This window comes from Ranitomeya variabilis, chromosome 2 (genome assembly GCF_051348905.1).
Source record: "Ranitomeya variabilis isolate aRanVar5 chromosome 2, aRanVar5.hap1, whole genome shotgun sequence".
NCBI classification, from domain to species: Eukaryota; Metazoa; Chordata; class Amphibia; order Anura; family Dendrobatidae; genus Ranitomeya; species Ranitomeya variabilis.
In genome coordinates this window covers 990,637,051-990,658,025 of record NC_135233.1, presented here as the reverse complement: position 1 = coordinate 990,658,025, position 20,975 = coordinate 990,637,051, and the positions used below count along the sequence as shown (strand labels likewise).

General features: G+C 43.9%; 1 protein-coding gene across 6 annotated transcripts in view; it reads right to left on the bottom strand.

Annotated features, from left to right (window-relative positions):
- KIF1A (kinesin family member 1A) overlaps nt 1–20,975 on the bottom strand; it is a 235,892-nt gene that overhangs the window by 17,089 nt on the left and 197,828 nt on the right. For 2 of the 6 annotated variants that reach the window (XM_077291029.1, XM_077291032.1), the window contains exons 37-43: nt 20,848–20,874; nt 9,642–9,665; nt 6,430–6,544; nt 2,715–2,848; nt 2,222–2,283; nt 1,628–1,773; nt 844–1,056 (exon numbers count right to left, since the gene is read on the bottom strand). In XM_077291029.1, coding sequence (XP_077147144.1) covers nt 844–1,056; nt 1,628–1,773; nt 2,222–2,283; nt 2,715–2,848; nt 6,430–6,544; nt 9,642–9,665; nt 20,848–20,874 — 721 coding nt within the window. The remainder of the gene's footprint in view (nt 1–843; nt 1,057–1,627; nt 1,774–2,221; nt 2,284–2,714; nt 2,849–6,429; nt 6,545–9,641; nt 9,666–20,847; nt 20,875–20,975) is intronic. The other 4 variants (XM_077291030.1, XM_077291033.1, XM_077291031.1 and 1 more) reach the window with 2 other exon arrangements.

Here is a 20,975-nt window from a genome sequence, read left to right as displayed (position 1 = left end):
GGGCAGCCACCTGTCTTCTGAAAGTGGATCAACATGGGGCACCATTCACAAGTGGTGAGAAACGAATGCACTAAATGTAAAACTTGGAAATAACCCTTTATCAAGAGAGTCAATTTGTTTATGTTTCTATTTATCCCAAAACTGTCTCTGTATGGGGTTGCATTATTTTTGTAAACTAATTCTGATGGCTTTTCTTCTGCCATATCTAACTAGCATCCATTGAATAAGGTGTCACAACATATGAAACTTAAATAGATCCAGGAGTTTACAAAATATTGAGGCGTAGGAGGCTGGCAGATAACCATGTCCTGGCAGATAATCATGTCCTGGCAGATAACCATGTCCTGGCAGATAACCATGTCCTGGCAGATAACCATGTCCTGGCAGATAATCATGTCCTGGCTGATAATTATGTCCCAGCAGATAACCATGTCCCGGCAGATAACCATGTCCTGGCTGATAATTATGTCCCAGCAGATAACCATGTCCTGGCAGATAACCATGTCCTGGCAAGTAACCATGTCCTGGCAGATAACCATGTCCTGGCTGATAATCATGTCCTGGCTGATAACCATGTCCTGGCTGATAACCATGTCCTGGCAGATAATAATGTCCTGGCAGATAACCATGTCCTGGCAGGATGGATGCAATGCTATGCTTACTATGACATCTGTAGGCTCTTTTAAGGCATATGAACAGAAGTTGTTCAGATGAGCCAATACCTTTTAGTAAGCTACTTATGCATAGGGACAGGGTGAGGTCTCTTGATTTTAGGCTACAAGACAAATCTACTGTATGTTTTTATGCTAGACTATATCCATATACAAGTAGACAGCCCAGTACCTTTGCGGCCAGCTCTTTTTGTCTTTCACTGGCCATCTCCAGAGGGTTTTCCTCCACATTTGGGGAGCCTTCATCTTGGGGTGGCGCCATGTGACATGTGGGGCTGAGTGGAAGCATCTCATCAGTAGGGGAAGGAGTAAGACTGTCTGTTGCTCCCCGCAGTGTGGCTTCTAGTTTCTCACGTAGCAGTAGGTAATGTCGAGTCCTTTCAACCTAAACAAGTACAATAAAAAGGAATACTTTAAACAACTTTGACCAACCCTGAAGAATCTATATGTTTTTATTTTCTTAGAATTTATTTTTTTGGCAATGGATTATCTCAGCTTTGCCAATCACTATGGCTCAAGTAATGTTTTTGTCATCCTGATTTGTGGCAAATCTAGTCAATTATTGGCTTCAACAATAACCTCAATGGGATCGAAACATCACCCCCTAAAGCCCTTCATTAACTGCAGCTGCAGTCAAGTGTCTTCACACCCTTAACACCCTATCATCCCTATAGCAGGGGGTGCAAGACTCAATCAAAGGATTAAGAAAGTGTTGGCAGGGGATTGGCATGGTGAAAATTACAATTTTTGTTATTGTATACCATTGCAAATGGTTTGTAAAAAAAAATATGGGGCTATAAAACCCCTTTAAGCTCATAAGTGGAAGTAAGTTACTCCAAATCAGCAAAATAGAATGCGTAAAAATTCAATATAATACTGCAACAAAATTACCTCAACATACTGGTCTGATATTCTCTTTTTGGCAAGCATGATTGGTAATAAAATCCAAGAAATACCTCCTGAAGTAGGCTGAGTTTCTCCAGCTCCCACTGATGATCAAGAATTAGGCTGTCACTTCTTGGCCTCCAGCCTGCGAGGTTCTCTTCACCCCTCACATATGCCACAGAGGTGTCCAGCACACGTCTACGTCTTCTTTGCATCCCTAAATAAAAATTACAGGAAAGAGACAGTAATATACAAAAAATGGTATTAACTTCAATAATGGAACATTTGGAAATTTTGAATGTTTCATCTCCAACAGCCTATAGCCAGGGTTATGGGATGCTAACAGGTCACTTTACTGTAGGTTCTGAACACCCTATACTAAGCCAAGAAAGAGTTTAGGATTTTTAGTAAACTCCATAACGTGGGCATTCGGTATTGATGTTTTCATGGGCTTTTGTTTCTGTTGTTTAGGCTCTATGATCTTCATGGGCTCACTGTGTAGGCAATGTAGTCAGTACCCAAAATGGTAACATGCGCTGTCAGATTTCTAGCAACAGAAATCTCTGAAGAGTGTCATGAGGAGTAGAACTTTCTGTAGGGCGATTTCGTTCTAGAAATCCGTGATGGACTGACATGACTTTCTAAGATATTAAAATACAACTCACCTGGACTGCTGGCTTCTGCAACTCGGCAAAGACTGAGTTCATATACTCCAGTCACACGGTTACTGTAAAATTAAAAACCTAACGTCAAGGTGTGAAGCCACAGTAGACATATTAAACCAATGCAACCAAATCTGGTCTTATGACTCTAAGTTTATGGTGCAATTTTGTGAACATGTTTTTAATATTTGTATTAAACATTGAACTGGTTGTACCACATATAAAACAATTTCAAAATATTAAAATTAGTGACGTGCTTTATATACCGTAGATGCAACAATTCTAGGAGAGAATATAACACTCTCAGATACATAATACAGTACTATATAGGTGTGTATATAGTACCGAGATGAGTACCACCATGCAGACGTCACAAACATGGCCTTCAGGGACAAGTCATTAGTTATCCCTTGTACTACTTAAACCTAGTATTGGGTATATCCATTGTCAACAAGAGGATGCATAGACAAAGTCATCCCTTTGAGCATTAACTCACCTCTCAGAAGCTCGGAGACTGCCTGTACCAAATAGGTTTCGAATGGAACGACATGCAGGCAGTTTGGCATCCCGAGAATAAAAGACCATGCAGAAGTCCTTGGTGATAACAGCAGGCTGTGTACAGTTCTCCATCTGTGAGGAAGAGATTTCATTGCTTATTGAAATCCTTTTGTGCATCTGTTCGTAATTTAAAGGGAATCTGTCAGTAAGATCAAGCCCCCTAAGCTATCTATATGGGCATTTAGGTCATAGGAAGCTGAATAAAATGATACTTTGATATCTCTGATCAGATGTTTTCTTCCAGAAAAATCCACGTTTTTCTTAATATGTAAATGAGCTGTTAAGATCTATGGGCCGGATGCTGATCTCCCTGAGAATCTGCCTCCAGAGCTTATTATAAATGCACTGGGATGTTACCAGTGTGAGACATGTAGATCAGGAGACCATACTGTCTGTCAGGACTCGAACCCAGCAGCTCTTGTGCACCAGACAGCAGCTCTTCCCTCTGAGCTATTCAGCTCACTGGACAGTTCCTTGCTATTCCGGATACTAGTACCTGTGTTGTTCCTGATTGGTTCCACCCTGTGATCTCCTGATTGAACACCCTACTTAAACCTGGCATTGCACTTCCTTCCTTGTGAGATTATTGAGCTCCCAACCTTTAGTCAAGCTTTCCTTCCACCTGTAGCTTTCTCCAAACTATGCTGCTTTTCCCATGCACTGACCTCTGGCTAACTCCTTTCTATGCAACCTGCTTATCCTACAAACTATACTGCTGTTCCCGTGTACTGACCTCTGGCTAACTCATGACTATGCAACCTGCTTTTCCTCCAAACTATACTGGTGTTCCCGTGCACCGATCTCTGGCTAACTCTTGTCTACACAACCTGCACATCCTACAAACTATACTGCTGTTTCTGTGTACCGACCTCTGGCTAACTCTTGGCTACGCAACCTGCTTATCCTCCAAACTATACTGCTGTTCCTGTGTACTGACCTCTGGCTAACTCCTGACTACGCAACCTGCTTATCCTCCAAACGATAGTGCTGTTCCCGTGTACCGACCTTTGGCTAACTCCTGACTACGCAACCTGTTTATCCTCCAAACTATGCTGCTTTTCTCATGCACTGACCTCTGGCTAACTCCTGACTACACAACCTGCTTATCCTACCAACTATACTGATATTTCCATGTGCCAACCTCTGGCTAACTCCTGACTACTCAACCGGCTTATCCTACAAACTATACTGCTGTTCCCGTGCACCGACCTCTGGCTAACTCCTGACTACGCAACCTGCTTATCCTACAAACTATATTGCTGTTCCCGTGTACCAACCTCTGGCTAACTCCTGACTATGCACCCTGCTTATCCTACAAACTATACTGCTGTTTCCGTGTACCGGCCCCTGGCTATTCCTGACTAGGCAACCTGCTTATCCTCCAAAGTATACTGCTGTTCCCGTGTACCGACCTCTGGCTAACTCCTGACTACACTTTCTGTTGATGCTGCCCCTTGTGGTTGCAATACCACTTCTCCAACTCAGGACAGTTCATAACACTGTCAGTCATTACATGTCTCACCTCCTTTCGTCTATATAATTGTCTAAGGGTCACTTCCGTTTGTTTGTCTGTCATGGAAATCCCGCGTCGACCAATCAGTGACGGGCACAGTCCGGCCGAGAATTCCCCTTCCCTACTCCCCTCCAGTCACTGCCCCCTCCCTACTGCCATCCAGTCAGTGCCCCCATAACGGTTTAGCAGTCCGTTAAATAGACTGCATTACACCACGGCATAATGCGGTGTAACCCAGTCCCTTAACGCTGCTATTATCCCTGTGTGACCAACTTTTTACTATTGATGCTGCCTATGCAGCATCAATAGTAAAAAGATCTAATGTTAAAAATAATTTTAAAAAATAAAAATTCATTATATTCTCACCTTCCAGCGCCTTTCCCGCTCCTCGCGACGATCCGGTCCCAAGAATCCATTGCGGCAATGACCAGAAATGATGTAGCGGTCTCGCGAGACCGCTACATCATCACGTGTTATTGCCGCAATGCATTACTGGGAACGTAGCGTCGCGACGAGCATCGCTAAAGGCCAGGGCTGGATCCAGGGGCCGCCAGAAGGTGAATATATAACTATTTTTTATTTTATTTCTTTTTTTTTAACAGGGATATGGTGCCCACATTGCTATATACTACGTGTGCTGTGTTATATACTACGTGGGCTGTGTTACATACTGCGTGGCCTGTGTTATGTACTGCGTGGGCTGTGCTATATACTACATGGCTGTGCAATATACTACGTGGCTGTGTTATATACTACATGGGCGGTGCTATATACTACGTCTCTGTGTTATATACTACGTGGGCTGTGCTATATACTACATGGCTGTGCTATATATTACGTGGCTGGGCAATATACTACGTGGCTGTGCTATATACTACGTGGCTGTGTTATATACTACGTGGGCTGTTATATACTACGTGGGCTGTGTTATATACTACGTGGGCTGTGTTATATACTGCGTGGGCTGTGCTATATACTACTATACATATTCTAGAATACTCGATGCCTTAGAATTGGGCCACCATCTAGTTTAAAATAAGCTCTGCAGGCAGATTCTCTGGGAGATCTATGTCCGACCCATAGATCTGAACAGCTCATTTACATATTAAGAAAGATGTGGATTTATCTGGAAGAAAACATTGTATCACAGATATCAAGGTATCATTTTATTCCGCTTCCTATGACCTACGTGCACATATAGATGGCTTAGAAGGATTGATCCTACTGACAGATTCCCTTTAATAATAAAGATTTTATTGTAAGCTACTCTTACAAATATATTTTTTTGTTAATTGAACTGGTTTCAGTGCATTTCAGGCAGACATAATACGGTCTCTGTCTAATATCTGTAATACAGCAACGCAACTGATATTATTTGTTCCATGCTATGAAGCAGAGACGCACCGCTACCCAGCCTCCTGCTTGCTGTCAGGCATGCACTCCTTCTTGATTGACAGATCAGATCAGCTGCTTCACTGGCCAGAACTGTGTGCACTCTGATGCTGCTACTGTATAAGGCAGCTTTACCTCTGCAGCACTAGAAAGACTGAAGTTGGCCTGTACCAGTGCGCTCCAGTGATCTGGGCAGATTCAGGGGAGAACTTACAAACTTTATTGAAAAGCATTTGTTAGCCTGTTTGGCCTTCGCTTCTATACTGCCCCTAGTCATTCAGCTGTGAATACTAAAACAAAAAGCTCTAATTATAAGGGGAGTGGGAATTTTAGGAAAAAAGTAAATTGGAAAGTTGGTTGTTTCACAAGAGCTGTCTGTTTATACCCATCAATGAAGACGGGAGTAACTACTGTATCTTCATCACAAGGAGAAAGACATTCATTGCTGTTTTAGGGTTCTTGTCCCTCTTGAGTGCAAGGAATGGTGCTTGTTGAGAGGCCTTTGATATTCGGCAAAATATCCTGCGTCATTTCCCAATGCTCGTTAAAGGGTTGGACATTGGCCGATAAGGTGGCTATCTCCAATAAGCGACAGTAGAGAGGCGGATTACAGATAAAAGCGTTAACAGTTTATGTCCGTTCTACAGAATATGTGAAGAAGAGACCTAAGCCATCTTTCATGGATGCAACATATTGGTCTATGCAGCTAAATTTATCCAGAGTGATTTCCAATCATTTGTGGCCTTACCTCTACATAGGCGGACAATGTCATGTAGATCTTTTCCCTGTACGGGGTGACCCGGTTCAGCAGTAGGGAGTTGTGCATAGAGCTGTCCCATGCTACTTCAAAGTGATAGAAGGTCCTGTGGTGGGAAAAGGGTTACGTCCTTGGTGAGATCATATGTGGGGACTGGATTGTATACACACTGGGACACAACAAACGAACATTACACCAAAGACTCTATTTACCAAGGTCCAGGTTCTGGAGGCTGTGAAAGTCATTGCCACAGCAGTGAGAAGGAACAGTGTCTGCTAGCTTGGGGACTTTTCCAATACGTATCATGAAACAATGCCCCTAATAATCATTGTTTCCAGGTAATATTACGTAAAACTGCCCTTAAATATGTTTGCAACTATGGAGTGTCTGCATAAACTTTTTTTCTGGCGGAATTAATGAAAACAGAACCTGAAATCTGAATTTTAAAAATTAAAATTCCGCATGAATAATAACATATGTACAAGCAGTAAGTAGAGTCTGCCACATGTACATCACACAAAATACTAACAAATAGTTTTTCATCATGTATATCGGTACACATATGTACAGCAGTCTATGTGGAAAGTGGTCAGAGCAAATATATGCATCATTCATTAGGGTTTTTGCCTACGGCCAGCGTCTGCTCCAAAAAAGCCCCCCATACATGCGCTGAATATATACAAAGGGCACCATACACCGACAAACGATAAAGATTTTATTGTCAGCAATACACAGTACGCTCCATGACACAGACAGGCGGTGATGAAGGTCCACAGATGACCGAAACGTTGGCCTCTTTTGCATATTGGAGCTTTCTGATCACATTTCTAGGAGTGCCGTGGTTATTTTCTTCTAAATTTTAAAGTAGTGTTCTTTTTCTACCCGTCAGGGCCAACATAATTACCCATGTACCGTGTTGTGCACCTCTCACTTAAACAACTCTTACTTGATCCTTTACTGTGCACTTTAATGGGCAACCCCAACAATTGACATCATTTTTGGAATCCTGATATTAGCCATTTTCCACATCATGGTTTTTTAATCACCCTTTTGGCAAATTCTCTAGTTTTATCTAAAAAAAAAAACCTGCACGCTTAAAGAATTTCATTGTTGTTATAAGCCAAATGTATGCTATCGATTTTTCTGGAATACTCTGTAAGCTAAAAGTATACATAATGCATACATTAGTTTCTACAGTGGATGTCAATGAAAACCCACATGCAGATGTTTACAAACAATTTGCACTTTTGGGGCCAATTTTTTAATGTTTATATAAAACAAAGCAATTTTCTCCCAAGCTGTGAACAATTCACTATAACTTATTAATCAACCTATTTTTGAAACTGAACAAAAAATTGTCTAAAAGTCTCCGCAGCTTACGGTTCGTTCACACAGGGTGAGAATTGCACATTTTTACAATGTGTCCACGTAACCAAAATCTGAGTGAAATCTGTTACAATTCTATAGGAATTTACGCAGTGTAAAAAAATGAGTTAACACGACATTTATTGATTCTGCATGAAAATCTGTTTGGGAAGCCTCTCAGATTATTTTTTTATTGAATAGGTCTAATCCATGTGCAAAACATAGAACAGCAAATCTATAACAGAAATCCAAGTGGATTGCTTAGAATTTTTTCAGTAGGTTCTCCTGCTATTCCGAGCTGGATTTCTCAAGAGTGAAAAATCATACCCTTATAGTTTAGAATCTGGGGGACATGGGCTTTTTCTTCAAAGACTGGGACTTGGTTTGGCCATAATGCCCTCTGTCTGGTAAGAGAGAGAACTGTGCAGCTGTTTGTAGCATGGATGAGTTATTGATATACAGTTATATGAAAACGTTTGGGCACCCCTATTAATCTTAAGCTTAATGTTTTATAAAAATTGTTTTTTTTGCAACATCTATTTCAGTTTCATATATCTAATAACTGTTGGACACAGTAATGTTTCTGCCTTGAAATGGCATGGCGGCAAAAAAACACAGCATTCCAAGAAAAACACTTGCTACCCACAGTAAAATTTGGTGGAGGTTCCATCATGCTTTGGGGCTATGTGGCCAATGTCAGCACCGGGAATCTTGTTAAAGTTGAGGGACGCTTGGATTCCTCTCAGTATCAGCAGATTCTTGACAATAATGTTCATGAATCAGTGACAAAGTTGAAGTTACGCAGGGGATGGATCTTTCAGCAAGACAATGATCCAAAACACCGCTCCAAATCTACTCATGCATTCATGCAGAGGAATAATTACACTGTTCGGGAATGGCCATCCCAGTCCCCAGACCTGAATATCATTGAACATCTGGGGGATCATTTGAAGAGGGCTGTCCATGCTCGGCGACCATCAAACTTAACTGAACTGGAATTGTTTTGTAAAGAGGAATGGTCAAAAATACCTTCATCCAGGATCCAGGAACTCATACTTATGCACCTGTCAAATTTTGTTTGAATGCAGATTGCACATTTTCTGTTAGTACAATAAACCTCATTTCAAGGCAGAAACATTACTGTGTCCAACAGTTATTAGATATATGAAACTGAAATAGCTGTTGCAAAAAAAACAATTTTTATAAAACATTAAGCTTAAGATTAGTAGGGGTGCCCAAACTTGTTCATATAACTGTATCAACTACTATTCAATAACATTTTTACATAGAAAAACAGACTGCTTCTGCATGTGTATCGTTATACAAGGAATAGCCCACAATATAACACAGGAACCAGTTTGATACCAGTAAGAAAAGCGATACAAAGGAGATGAAAAGGAAACTCATGGTAGGAGAAGAGGGATTAGGACCTTGCCCTAAGGAGAAAATGGCAAAGAGGAGTCTAGAATAGCAATGAATGGGTGGGAGAAGCAAAAGGAGACTCTAAGAACATCAAAAACTGAGAATACAGGAGGACCTGGATGAGAAGATGAGATAAACTAAATACCTATGGGAAGAAGTGGTAAGAAAGGAAGAGAACATGGATTTATTAACTTGTAAGTCAGATCTAAATGACTAATGAATCTAGAGTAATGTGCTAGCAATGGTTCTTGTTCAGGTAAGGAGAGAGCTCTTTCTGTAAGACAGTTCTGACCGAGAGAAGCAACATTATGGGGACTGGAGATTAGAAAGGATTACAACAAGAGGTATAAATAAATAACCATAATGAAGGAAAGACAGGCACAGAGAAACAAGGGCAGAATATCAGAAGTGAGTACCTGGTGCCCCACACGGACTGGCTGCTGAAGGTAGGAGCCCCAAATATACAGTGAGTGAGAGAGTGCAAGAAGCAGGGGCAATACAAAACAACGCGGGGCAGGAAACCCAGACACACGAAAGCAGGAATCAGAGCATGGAGGGAGAGGAATAGGGAGTTATCGAGCAATGCTTTCTAGGTTCTTGAAATATATTTCTACCATCAACACTAAGTGATTTTTTTCTACAAAATATCTATGAGACAAACTAAATGAATAAAATACAAGCAGCAAGCAGTATGTTCAATCTGGTAACAAATATTAAAGTTACCGGAGACATATTTATTCAGCTCCCACTAAACTCTTTAATAAAGCCGTTTGCAACCTCTATATAAATACATTATGAACAGGATATCTTCACATACATTTTTGCAATATTTTTTTTCCTGGAGGTTTTTTCTGTTGGCTGGGCTGTGAGTCAATAACTCTCATGGGAAGGAAACCTAAAGAACTTTATTATACTTTTCCCTATTCTACTCCTGACACAGTTATAAAAATGCTTCAAAACTGAAACAAACTGCTTTGTGATGGCCTTTTACTTAGTAGGCCACTCCTCTGTTTTGAATCAAACTCACTTTTGGTTATCGCTCAAAAAAATTGCAACCAATCCAAAAAGACCACTGATACCGTATAGAAAACTGTATACTGTACTATATATGTATAGTACTGTATGTAGAGATGAGCGACTCTCCCTAAATTTGTTCTTGATAGATGTGCTCTATTGGCAGTGAAAATACATTTATTATGCTCTGATGTCTCTCTTAGGCTTAAATTATACTCAACTGTTTAGTCCTTATGCTACCTCTGCCAGAGATCTCCTGTCCGCCCTGCTGGTATTAGGCTCTTGCAACATTGAGGTCAGTTATTGGCTTCAACCTGGTCACGAACGGTGGTGGGGCTGTAAGGGATCCTTAGGGGCAAGGTTTGCTTTGCTGTCCCAAAACACCCTGCTATGGCACCCCTGAGTGTGTGTGAGATCTGGAGGTTTGCTGTTTTCCCCTTTCTGGGCCACAAGTGGTGTGGTGATATGGGAACCTTAGAATATTTGAGGCAAATCAGTGGGACCAGGATCCATTTTAAAAAGTAAAAAATGTTTCTAAACCTAATAACATGCACAATACTTCTTATACAATTCTTCTGCATTAGGAAGAGACTCATACTTGTTTGTAGTTGCATATGGCATTTCTGATGTTATAGTTGCAATTCCCTCAGCTCTATTTTCCTACAGCAGATACTCGCTGATGGAAAGGAACCTTCTTAGGGTATGTTTCCACGTTCAGTTTTGCTTCAGGCTTTGGTCAGGATTTTATGCAGGTAAAATCCTGACCAAAACTGCACCTGAGGTCACTGGCAGGTCACCTGCGGTGTACCTGCGTGTTTTGCTCATAGTAGCAACATGCTGCGTTTCGAAAAAACGCACCACGCATGCGTTTTCGCGGCAAAAACGCATGCGTTTTTTAACGCATAGTGGAGTCTGGATTTCATGAAATCCCATCCACTATGCTGTAACAGCGTCAAAAACGCAGCGTTTCCTGAACGTGGAAACATACCCTTATTGCTAGTTGCTGTAAAACGTATTCTACTGTAGAACTGCAGCGCCCCAGAGTCCTGGTCGTTGCAGTACTGTGGCTCCGCCACTAAGGGGAGCTATGGTACGTCTAATGGCACTGAAGGAGTTCATCTGATCAGGTATCACAGACACCAATACATTTCACAGCCGGGCCTCCGGGGGGAGCTAAGGGTGCTATTCACTAGGCCACTCCCCACCATAGTGGGTAAACTGGGGGTCAGGCAGGAAGTTAGATCAGAAAGCTGACTGGGTTGGAACCAGGCAACACCTTGTGGCAGAGGGTGTTGTGGGGGAAGATACAGTAGGGTCTCTGTCAGGGGTGGGATCCTGACAGAGGCTTGGCAACTTGAGCGAACGTAACGGGACCGTGCCTGCTCAGGATAGCGGCGGTGCCCAAGGAAGGATTAGAAGCGAGATAGATTGTGCTGAGTGAGAAACGAGATGAAGGCAATAAGGAGAATACCAGTAGGGGTCGTGTTGTAAGACCGAGGCAACATCCTACTGAGGCGCACTACCGGTGGCCGGAACGCCGAGGGAGTATTACAACATCCAGCTTCAAGCGATACTCTAAACAGCGGCAGGACAGTCAGTCTAAGGCGGGCTGTCTAACTTAAATCACCTATGCAGTCTTGGGGGGCAACTTGTGGAGAGGGGCGACTCTAGGGTCCCGGAAGAGCTCCGAGCCTACCCGTCAAACGGGTGCCGTCCCAACCATAACACCAGGGAGGAACGGAGAATTAGCAGAACATCATCTAATCGAGTTGTGAGGGAACTTAAGAAACAGACACAACAGTTGTGGGGACTTTCTGTAAGCACAGCAGGGAAGGACCGCAACACATAGCATATTTACTGTACGCCCCTCGGCAGGGTCACGGACCGGGCTTAGCCACCGTGACAACCCCAGAGCAGAGACTCACAGGCCCGGTACCGGGGGCCCTGCGGCAGTGGGGGGGGGGCGCTACAACTTGGCGTCACGAACAGGATGTACTTAAGCCTGAAGAATCAGGTTATGTGTGCCTTGGAACTGTGATTTATTGTGCTTGGACTGTGATTTATTGCAAAGACTGTGCTGCGCCATTTACCGCCAAAAGTTCGCGCCAAAACCGCCGCCATTACAGCGCTGAGGAGAGCGCAGGAGAAAAAGAAGGGCGTGGAAGTGGGCGTGAACAAGCTGAAGAGCGCGAAAGACAATGGCCGCCCAGTCTAAATATCTCGGCCCCTTGAGGACGTGTCCGTCAGCAGCCGAGATCCGCCTCCTGATCCTCAATGGTGGGCAGAGACAGAGAAAACGAAACCGCCCACGAAGGAGAGAGCGGGAAAAGGACCAGGAAGAAGAATTCAGCGACATGGAGGACGCCATGGCCAGCCGCCCGGAGCCGGAGCGTGGGGTCGGAGCCGAGGACTCCCCCAGCTACCCGGAGAGGCACCGCAGCCAGACCTCCATAGTTGACGCTGACCTCCTGCAGACCGGAGCGGACGAGCTGATCCACCAACTCCCGCAGACGCAGCTGAGCACTGAGGCCGGGTGGAAGAAGACCATCATCGGGAGCCTCACCAGACATCTGTCGGCAGCCTCGTCTGGTCCGGAGCAAGAAAGAAGTTCCAGCGCTCCGAAGTCAGAAAGCAAGGCCCTGCCGGAAAGCGAGATGCTGCGAGCAGAGATGACAACGTCGCAGCACAAGGCCCTGCAGCCAGCATTCCAGACCCCAGCGGAGGCATAGCAGACCGGCACCGGAGGGACCGCATCTGAAGCAGGTATGAAGGACGACCCTGCCCTGACGACCGACACCACTCCAGTGACTGCTAGTGCCACAACTGCTGACTCCATTCCCGTGACTGATCTTGCAGCAGCCGCTACCTCTGCTGCAGCAAATGCCCATACTCAAGCTGCGCAGACCTCCATCGCTGCGCATGATTTAACTGTACATGAAAGACGGATTAACAGCGTTTGTCCAGCACTGGGTGTAACCCTGGACCTCACTTTTCCCAGGCCAGGAAGGGTTAAGTGCCAGGTGCAGCCCTGGAAGCCGTCCAACTAAACCCGAAACCTGAAACTGTACATAGTTAACTGTTTGTTTCCCTGCTTTTTGCTACTTTAAACCCGACCTGGGTTATTCTTAAAGGGATCCCTTTGTTTACCCGGCATCCCTTCTTCTGCTTTTTGTTTTGTTTCCTGTTTATTCATCACTGAAAGAACTGCTGAATCATGAACAGTGCATGATACAAACTCCTTGTACATAGTTTGCACCTTATTAAAGGTGCTCCTTACTGATTTTACTTAAAGAAGGACTCTTTGTGAAGATACCGCACCGGAGCCTTTGCTGAGTACGGACTGGTAGCTTGAGAAGATGTGCTACCTCATAAAGACTTGGTCCTCTCTTAAAGGGGATGTTCATTTGTTGCACTTAAATGGTGATATTGCTTTAAGATAGGTAGCAATAATGTTTTGATGAAAGAAAGTGATGATAATGTTTACATGAGAAAGTTATATGTGTCTAACTAGTTAATTGTAAAGAAATGCTGATAATGTTCCCTGAAAGAAAGTAAGAGCTAGATGAGGGATGCAGTGGGCCCGTAGGGGTAGACGTAGTGTCCAGCATACATGTCAGTAAGAAAAATAATGGGAAGGTTTAATGTTCTATAGAAAATGTTTGATAATGTTGATAGACAACGAGGATAGAAGGTGAACCCTGAGTCCTCCTAGGAGCCATATAGAGATGGCTCAGTGCTCTTAAACTGAAAGTAATGTTATGTTCTATACTGTGTATAGAAGTTGAAAAGACAGAAGGCTCGGGCTGAAAGGAGCGGTCCTGTGAGAAAGGAGAGGCAGTAGGTCTGGTGCCGTTAGGACAGGCGGTCCTGCAGATTTAAAGAAGGAGAATGTAAAAGTTAAATTGCCTTATAATGTGATTATAAGAAGGTCTTTAGCGGATTCAGAGTGTACGTCCTTAAAGGCAATGTTAAATTATTGTTCAACAATTTTGCACTTAGTAGAATACCCGGTTGGGTAAAAGAAAGTTATTTATAGCATGTTGCTATGATATTTTACCATGTTTGTAACGTTCAAGTGTCCTCACCTCCCATAAAGGGAAGCTCTGTTTAAATATACTTATTGTTATTGCACTCAACAAAACTGTATGTCTTTTTGCTAACTTGTATTGTTGTTTTCTTCTCAGTCCCGTTTTTAACCAGGGGGGAGTGCAGCGCCCCAGAGTCCTGGTCGTTGCAGTACTGTGGCTCCGCCACTAAGGGGAGCTATGGTACGTCTGATGGCACTGAAGGAGTTCATCGGATCAGGTATCACAGACACCAATACATTTCACAGTCGGGCCTCCAGGGGGAGCTAAGGGTTCTATTCATTAGGCCACTCCTCACATACTGGTAAAACTGGGGGTCAGGCAGGAAGTTAGAAGAGAAAGCTGACTGGGTTGGAACCAGGCAACACCTTGTGGCAGAGGGTGTTGTGGGGGAAGATTCGGTAGGGCCCCTGTCAGGGGTGGGATCCTGACAGAGGCCTGGCAACTTGAGAGAACGTTACGGGACCGTGCCTGCTCAGGATAGCGGCGGTGCCCAAGGAAGGACCAGAAGCGAGATAGATTGTGCTGAGTGAGAAACGAGATCAAGGCAATAAGGAGAATACCAGTAGGGGTCGTGCTGTAAGACCGAGGCAACACCCTACTGAGGCGCACTACCGGTGGCCGGAACGCCGAGGGAGTATTACAACATCCAGCTTCAAGCGATACTCTAAACAGCGGCAGGACAGTCAGTCTAAGGCGGGCTGTCTAACTTAAATCACCTATGCAGTCTTGGGGGGCAACTTGTGGAGAGGGGCGACTCTAGGGTCCCGGAAGAGCTCCGAGCCTACCCGTCAAACGGGTGCCGTCCCAACCATAACACCAGGGAGGGACGGAGGATTAGCAGAACATCATCTAATCGAGTTGTGAGGGAACTTAAGAAACAGACACAACAGTTGTGGGGACTTTCTGTAAGCACAGCAGGGAAGGACCGCAACACATAGCGTTAGAAGGAAGGCACAGATTTCCACCTGCTAAGAGAACTCTGGAGGTGCCATTGGACCGGCCGGACTTGCGCAGCCTGGTTATCCGGATTCCGGACTGAGGACCCAGAGATCTTCAGTAAAGAGGTAAAGAGACTGCAACCTGGTGTCCTCGTTATTTACTGCACCGCACCACTACAGCTTCACCACCATCATCCGTCATACTTATTTACTGTACGCCCCTCGGCAGGGTCACGGACTGGGCTTAGCCACCGTGACAACCCCAGAGCAGAGACTCACAGGCCCGGTACCGGGTACCCTTCGGCCCTGCGGCAGTGGGGGGGCGCTACAGAACTCTAGCACTTTGATTCTTCTGTTGCTTACACCCTCTCCAACTTGTGGCCTAGCACTTTGATTCTTCTGTTGCTTACACCCTCTCCAACTTGTGGCCTTCTAAACAACAATACTTCTTATCTCTTCAGTATCTTCTCTCAGCTGCCTAACAATCAGGAACTAGTTTCCTGTGTGCCCATGTAGCTCCTCCCAAACTTTGAGAAAGGCTCTCCATGGGCCGAAACCTTGCCATAATGGGCTATTAAATTTTGAGCATCTTCTAAACTTTAATCTACAATGGTGTGCTGCCTCTGATTTTTTGGATCTCTACAATAAGGTTTGGTACATGCCTGGGGGGCCTTGCACCCTAACTTTGCTTTTTGTTTTTTTTGTGCTGCTCTTAACCTTTTTGTGCCTGTCCTCCCAAACCAGGGATGGCACTACAGTTAACCTTATCAAGCATAATTAAACTGCTGCTGCATACAGCATGTAAAATCACATATAAAACAAGTTATTGCAATACATTAACTCAATAAATCTTCAGAGAGGGTGTCAGGACAATTTCTCCACCTTTACAGGGTGGTGCACATTATTGACATCAATAACGTGTGTTGTCCTCTGTTATCATGTCAAGCCAATCACTGATCTCAATATTGCAGAATTAAAGACCAGCGAGGAGGAATGAACCGGGGAGCTGTAGCAGAGAACGGCCTAGGATAGATGAGTAGAACATTTCTTCTTTTGTGGACCGGAAAGATGTTAAAATAATAAGATGGCAAAATGCTGGCTGACCCCAAAAATTTTGATTTGTCAGAATCCAAAAGTATGGGGAAATTAGTAACCAATTTAATTTATAATGGATTGATTTGCTCATCACTAGTATTATGTTTGCTAATAAATAATAGTCTCTAAAATTAGTACACTCACTGCCTTACTTAAACACATATATATGTGTGTAAACATATATATAATCTTTTCAGACAAGCAAAACAGAATAACAATACTGTCAGTCAGAGACATGAACTACTAGTGATAAAGGAAAAACTATACTGACATATGTCACTCTATATATGGATTCTATAATTGTCAAAAATTCACCAGGGATCACTTTTAAAGGTTAAAAAAAAACTAAAATGAAAAAACATAGAATACATATAAAAAGAGAAGGGGGGATTGTCTATTGGGAGTAGTGTATTAGTGTAACACTATCATATATGCAGTGAAGAGAGAATTTCTGAGGAAGGCAGATTACATGATAAACATATCCCAAATATAAGCCGATAATTCCCTACCTTACCGCAGAGGTGGGCACACAAACGTTGAATAAAAAATGGCAACCCCACTCCAGATCAACTCTCACTTGGTGTCCCTCCACCAACTCAAAAGTACAGAAATTGTGACCAATAAAATAGTTAATCATCTATTCCAAAATAGTACAACAGTGTCCATAATGATTATTTTGTAATCTCATTAAGTGGTCAATACTTCCAGTAAGAAGTGAGCAGCAAATTATTCAGAACCTATAGTTTGGTCCCTTGGAAAGCGTGGAAACCAATATAATATTTATTTTACTAATGCGTTTCCCCCTATGGGTTGGGATCATCATGAGATCAGTGAGGCCAGATCCACATAGATGTTATTCCACCCAGAGGTTAGCTTGATGTGCCTACACTCCATGCAGGTCTCCTGTAGAGTGGCTTGTCCAGATGTGGCAGGGATGACATCATCTCTCCTCTCTATTTTTGACATGCATATTAGTGCTCGAACGCACACCATTTGGATAAGTCACACAGTGGAAGACCTCCACAGAATGTCAGCACATCAAGCTAACCTCTAGATCAGTGATTCCCGAACTCCAGTCCTCATGGCCCCTAACAGATTTTGTTTCAGGATTTCCTTAGTATTGCACAGGTGAGAGAACCTGTGGCAATTTCTGAGGCTTTGATAGTAATTCCATCGCCTGTGTAGTATTAAGAAAATATTGAAAACATAATCTGTTGGGCTTTGTGAGGACTTGAGCTTGGAAATCACTGCTCTAGATGAAATAACGTGGATCGGGCTCCACTGGTCTCCTGATTTACACAAACATATTGAAACATGTGTTGGCATGGTACGATTTTTTGGATTACATACTTTGGAAGAGACCAGACTCCTCTATCAGTTATTGGAGGTTTTAACCTCTTAGTGAGTATACAAGATAATAATTATGGACACTATTTAGGAATAGATGACTAACTATTTTGTTGGTCACAAATTCTGTATTCTTGAGTCACATTTTTTGTGGAGGGAGAAACCAGGGATACCAAGAGAGAATTGTGGGTCCAGTCGCCACAGAGGTACTGCACCTCAGCCAGAGGTGTGGTACTCCACTCTCGGGTAAGGAGGGGGCACCACCCAAGACCCATACTAGCATCCAACACTACACCACTCCAGGCCAGGGGATCTGGGCAGACCCTATTGAGGGAGGGCCCCATCTCAGGCTGGAGGTGGAACTAGGTAGAGGGTGTGGGTGGAGAAAGGTTTTTTTACATTTTTTTGCACTATATCATATCCTTTTTTGCAGGATGTGGCCAGGCCTCTTTATGTTGGTTAGGTTTTTCTGGGGCGTCTGTCACTGTGTGCTGCATATTATAGTGCTGGGCAGCCCGCCTGTTAATACAAGGGGCGTCATTAATAGGTTGCATACCAGACACTGTGCACCACACTTATCAGTGTGACTGGCGTCCTATGTGAGTTATATCAATGTGCATTTTTTCTACTAGGCAGCCAACCCCTGCAATGTTTGGAGGGTGGGGGTGGTTGTTTTTAGCAAGTAGTTTGCACTTGTGCCGCTCCTAGCCTTTATCAGTGGAGGCCTGCTGCATCCTGCTAAGTGTGCATTTGTCATCAGACAGGGTTTTGGGAAGGCCGTATCTCATTGTATGTATTTTTTCTGAGTTTTTTCTATGTTAGCTGTTTTTTGATATTAGTGGTAGGACCCGCAATATTATGAGGACCCTTGACGTTGGGTTGCGGGCTTACTTTATTTTGGCCAAAATATTAAACCAATACCTCATATAGTGTATGTGTTTATCATATGCATACATTTTTTTGCACTATATCATATCCTTTTTTGCAGGATGTGGCCAGGCCTCTTTATGGTGGTTAGGTTTTTCTGGGGCGTCTGTCACTGTGTGCTGCATATTATAGTGCTGGGCAGCCCACCTGTTAATACAAGGGGCGTCATTAATAGGTTGCATACCAGACACTGTGCACCACACTTATCAGTGTGACTGGCGTCCTATGTGAGTTATATCAATGTGCATTTTTTCTACTAGGCAGCCAACCCCTGCAATGTTTGGAGGGTGGGGGTGGTTGTTTTTATCAAGTAGTTTGCACTTGTGCCGCTCCTAGCCTTTATCAGTGGAGGCCTGCTGCATCCTGCTAAGTGTGCATTTGTCATCAGACAGGGTTTTGGGAAGGCCGTATCTCATTGTATGTATTTTTTCGGTGGAGAAAATTACAATTAAAGGGAGCAGTTAGTTAATGAGTTAGTGAGACGTTGGTGAGGAGGAGTTGAGGAGAGCAGACGTGGAGAGGGAAGCTCCTGAGAGAAGGAAGAAAGGGGTCCTAGGGGCCAGGGAAGTGAGGAATCCACCCTGGCGCCCGAATCCACACCGACCGTAGTCAGGTGGAAGTACCAGGTCTCAGTGGGGGAACGGCCCCCAGACTAGTGGAGAACTGCAAGACTAGCAAGCCGGAGGCTGTGGTATCTGTATGAGCCACAGCCACATCCACACACATTCGCCGAAAAGGCAGCCACATAGGATCAAGGGGACCAGGAGGAAGTCACCCGACAGGATCCAAGGCTGCTGGCTTGGGACACTGTGTGTGAGGTGCAGGGCAGGAGGGAGAAGCCAGCACAGAGAGACGGCCAGGGAAGGAACATAAGAAAGGTAGTCTTGGGAAAGTGAACCCCAAATTACCTGAGAGCTGGCTGGGCCACAGACACGGAGGGCAAAGCAACCGGCTGGGGACTGCATATAAGAACTGTGAGTAAAGTGTGGAAACTGCGCCCTGCTGTGTCCTCAGAATTATTTACTGCGTCACCTGCCCTGCACTACAACATTCACCATCATTGACTTTAACTCTTTAACTGCCCTGGGGCCTAGTTCTACCCGTGGAGAGCTGTAACATCTCTGCTGCATCACCAACTGCCCCAGTGGACCTGAACCGGAGCGTCGGACCATTTCCCTATTGCCAAGCACCACTGGTGGCGTCACAAACTAATCCCCTATAAACTTTATTCCCCTTTCATCTCAATTTTATTGGATGACCAGGGCCACGGACCAGGTCACTGCTGCTGTGACAACTCATGAAGAACCGTCGGACCTGACCCGAGTACCCCACGCCCCTGGTGGGCGCTCCAGAACCATTGAGGAGAGGGCCCCATTTTCGATTTAACATTAGGGTGCCAACCTCAGCAGTAAGGTAGGGAATAGTCTACTAGTATTACGGACTGTGCAGGGATATGCTTATCATGTTATCTACCTTCCTCAGAAGTATCTCAATACCGCATGTTTGATAGTGTTCCATTAATACACATCTCCCAACACATACAGTACGCCATCTCCTTTGTTGTATAATGTTCTCTATTTTCACTCCTCTAAAAAGGATCCCTAGTGGATTTTTGATGACTATTATGGTATCCATATATGAAGTAACACATATCAGTACAGTTTTCATTATATTTTTTATTAGTTCATATTTGTCATCTGACAGTATTGTTATTCCGTTTTGCTTTCCTAACATGGTTATATACTGTATATGGGTGTTTGAGAAAGTGCTTACTACAAAAGTGTCTTTAATGACTTTCTTTGATTATGTTGGGCAGTTTTTGAACAGATGCCCTCTATATTGTCTCTAGCTTCATGACTGTGAGTTAAATACACCATACTCCACAGGCACCAAACTGTAATCTTAGGATTCTCTTCCTCCATGCATTACTGGGTGTATATTGTACAAAGTGTGCCACTATTAGGGAATGGCATGGGCTGAAGACCAGGAGCAGGTTTAAGGAGAAGGTTGGCAATGAAGGGTAGAGAACACTGTCAATAGGGATGATAGGAATAGCAAAGCCCCAGTGGATAAATACTAAGACAATTATTGTAGAAACTTTAAATGGAAAGCAGAAAAGGAGAAGGAACACAACAGGTGGTGGAAATGGTAGCATGAAAGGGAAGAAGGAAAAGATAGGTAGCTGGGTTGAGGAATGATAAAAAATAAAATACCTAGGTGTGTCAGAATCAAGAAACTGCCTGAAATACAAATAATGAGACGTTAGTGCCGGCATCAGGGGAACGGGAATCATCAGCCCCAATGTATCCCAACACATTCATTCAGAGGTCTGCATATCAAT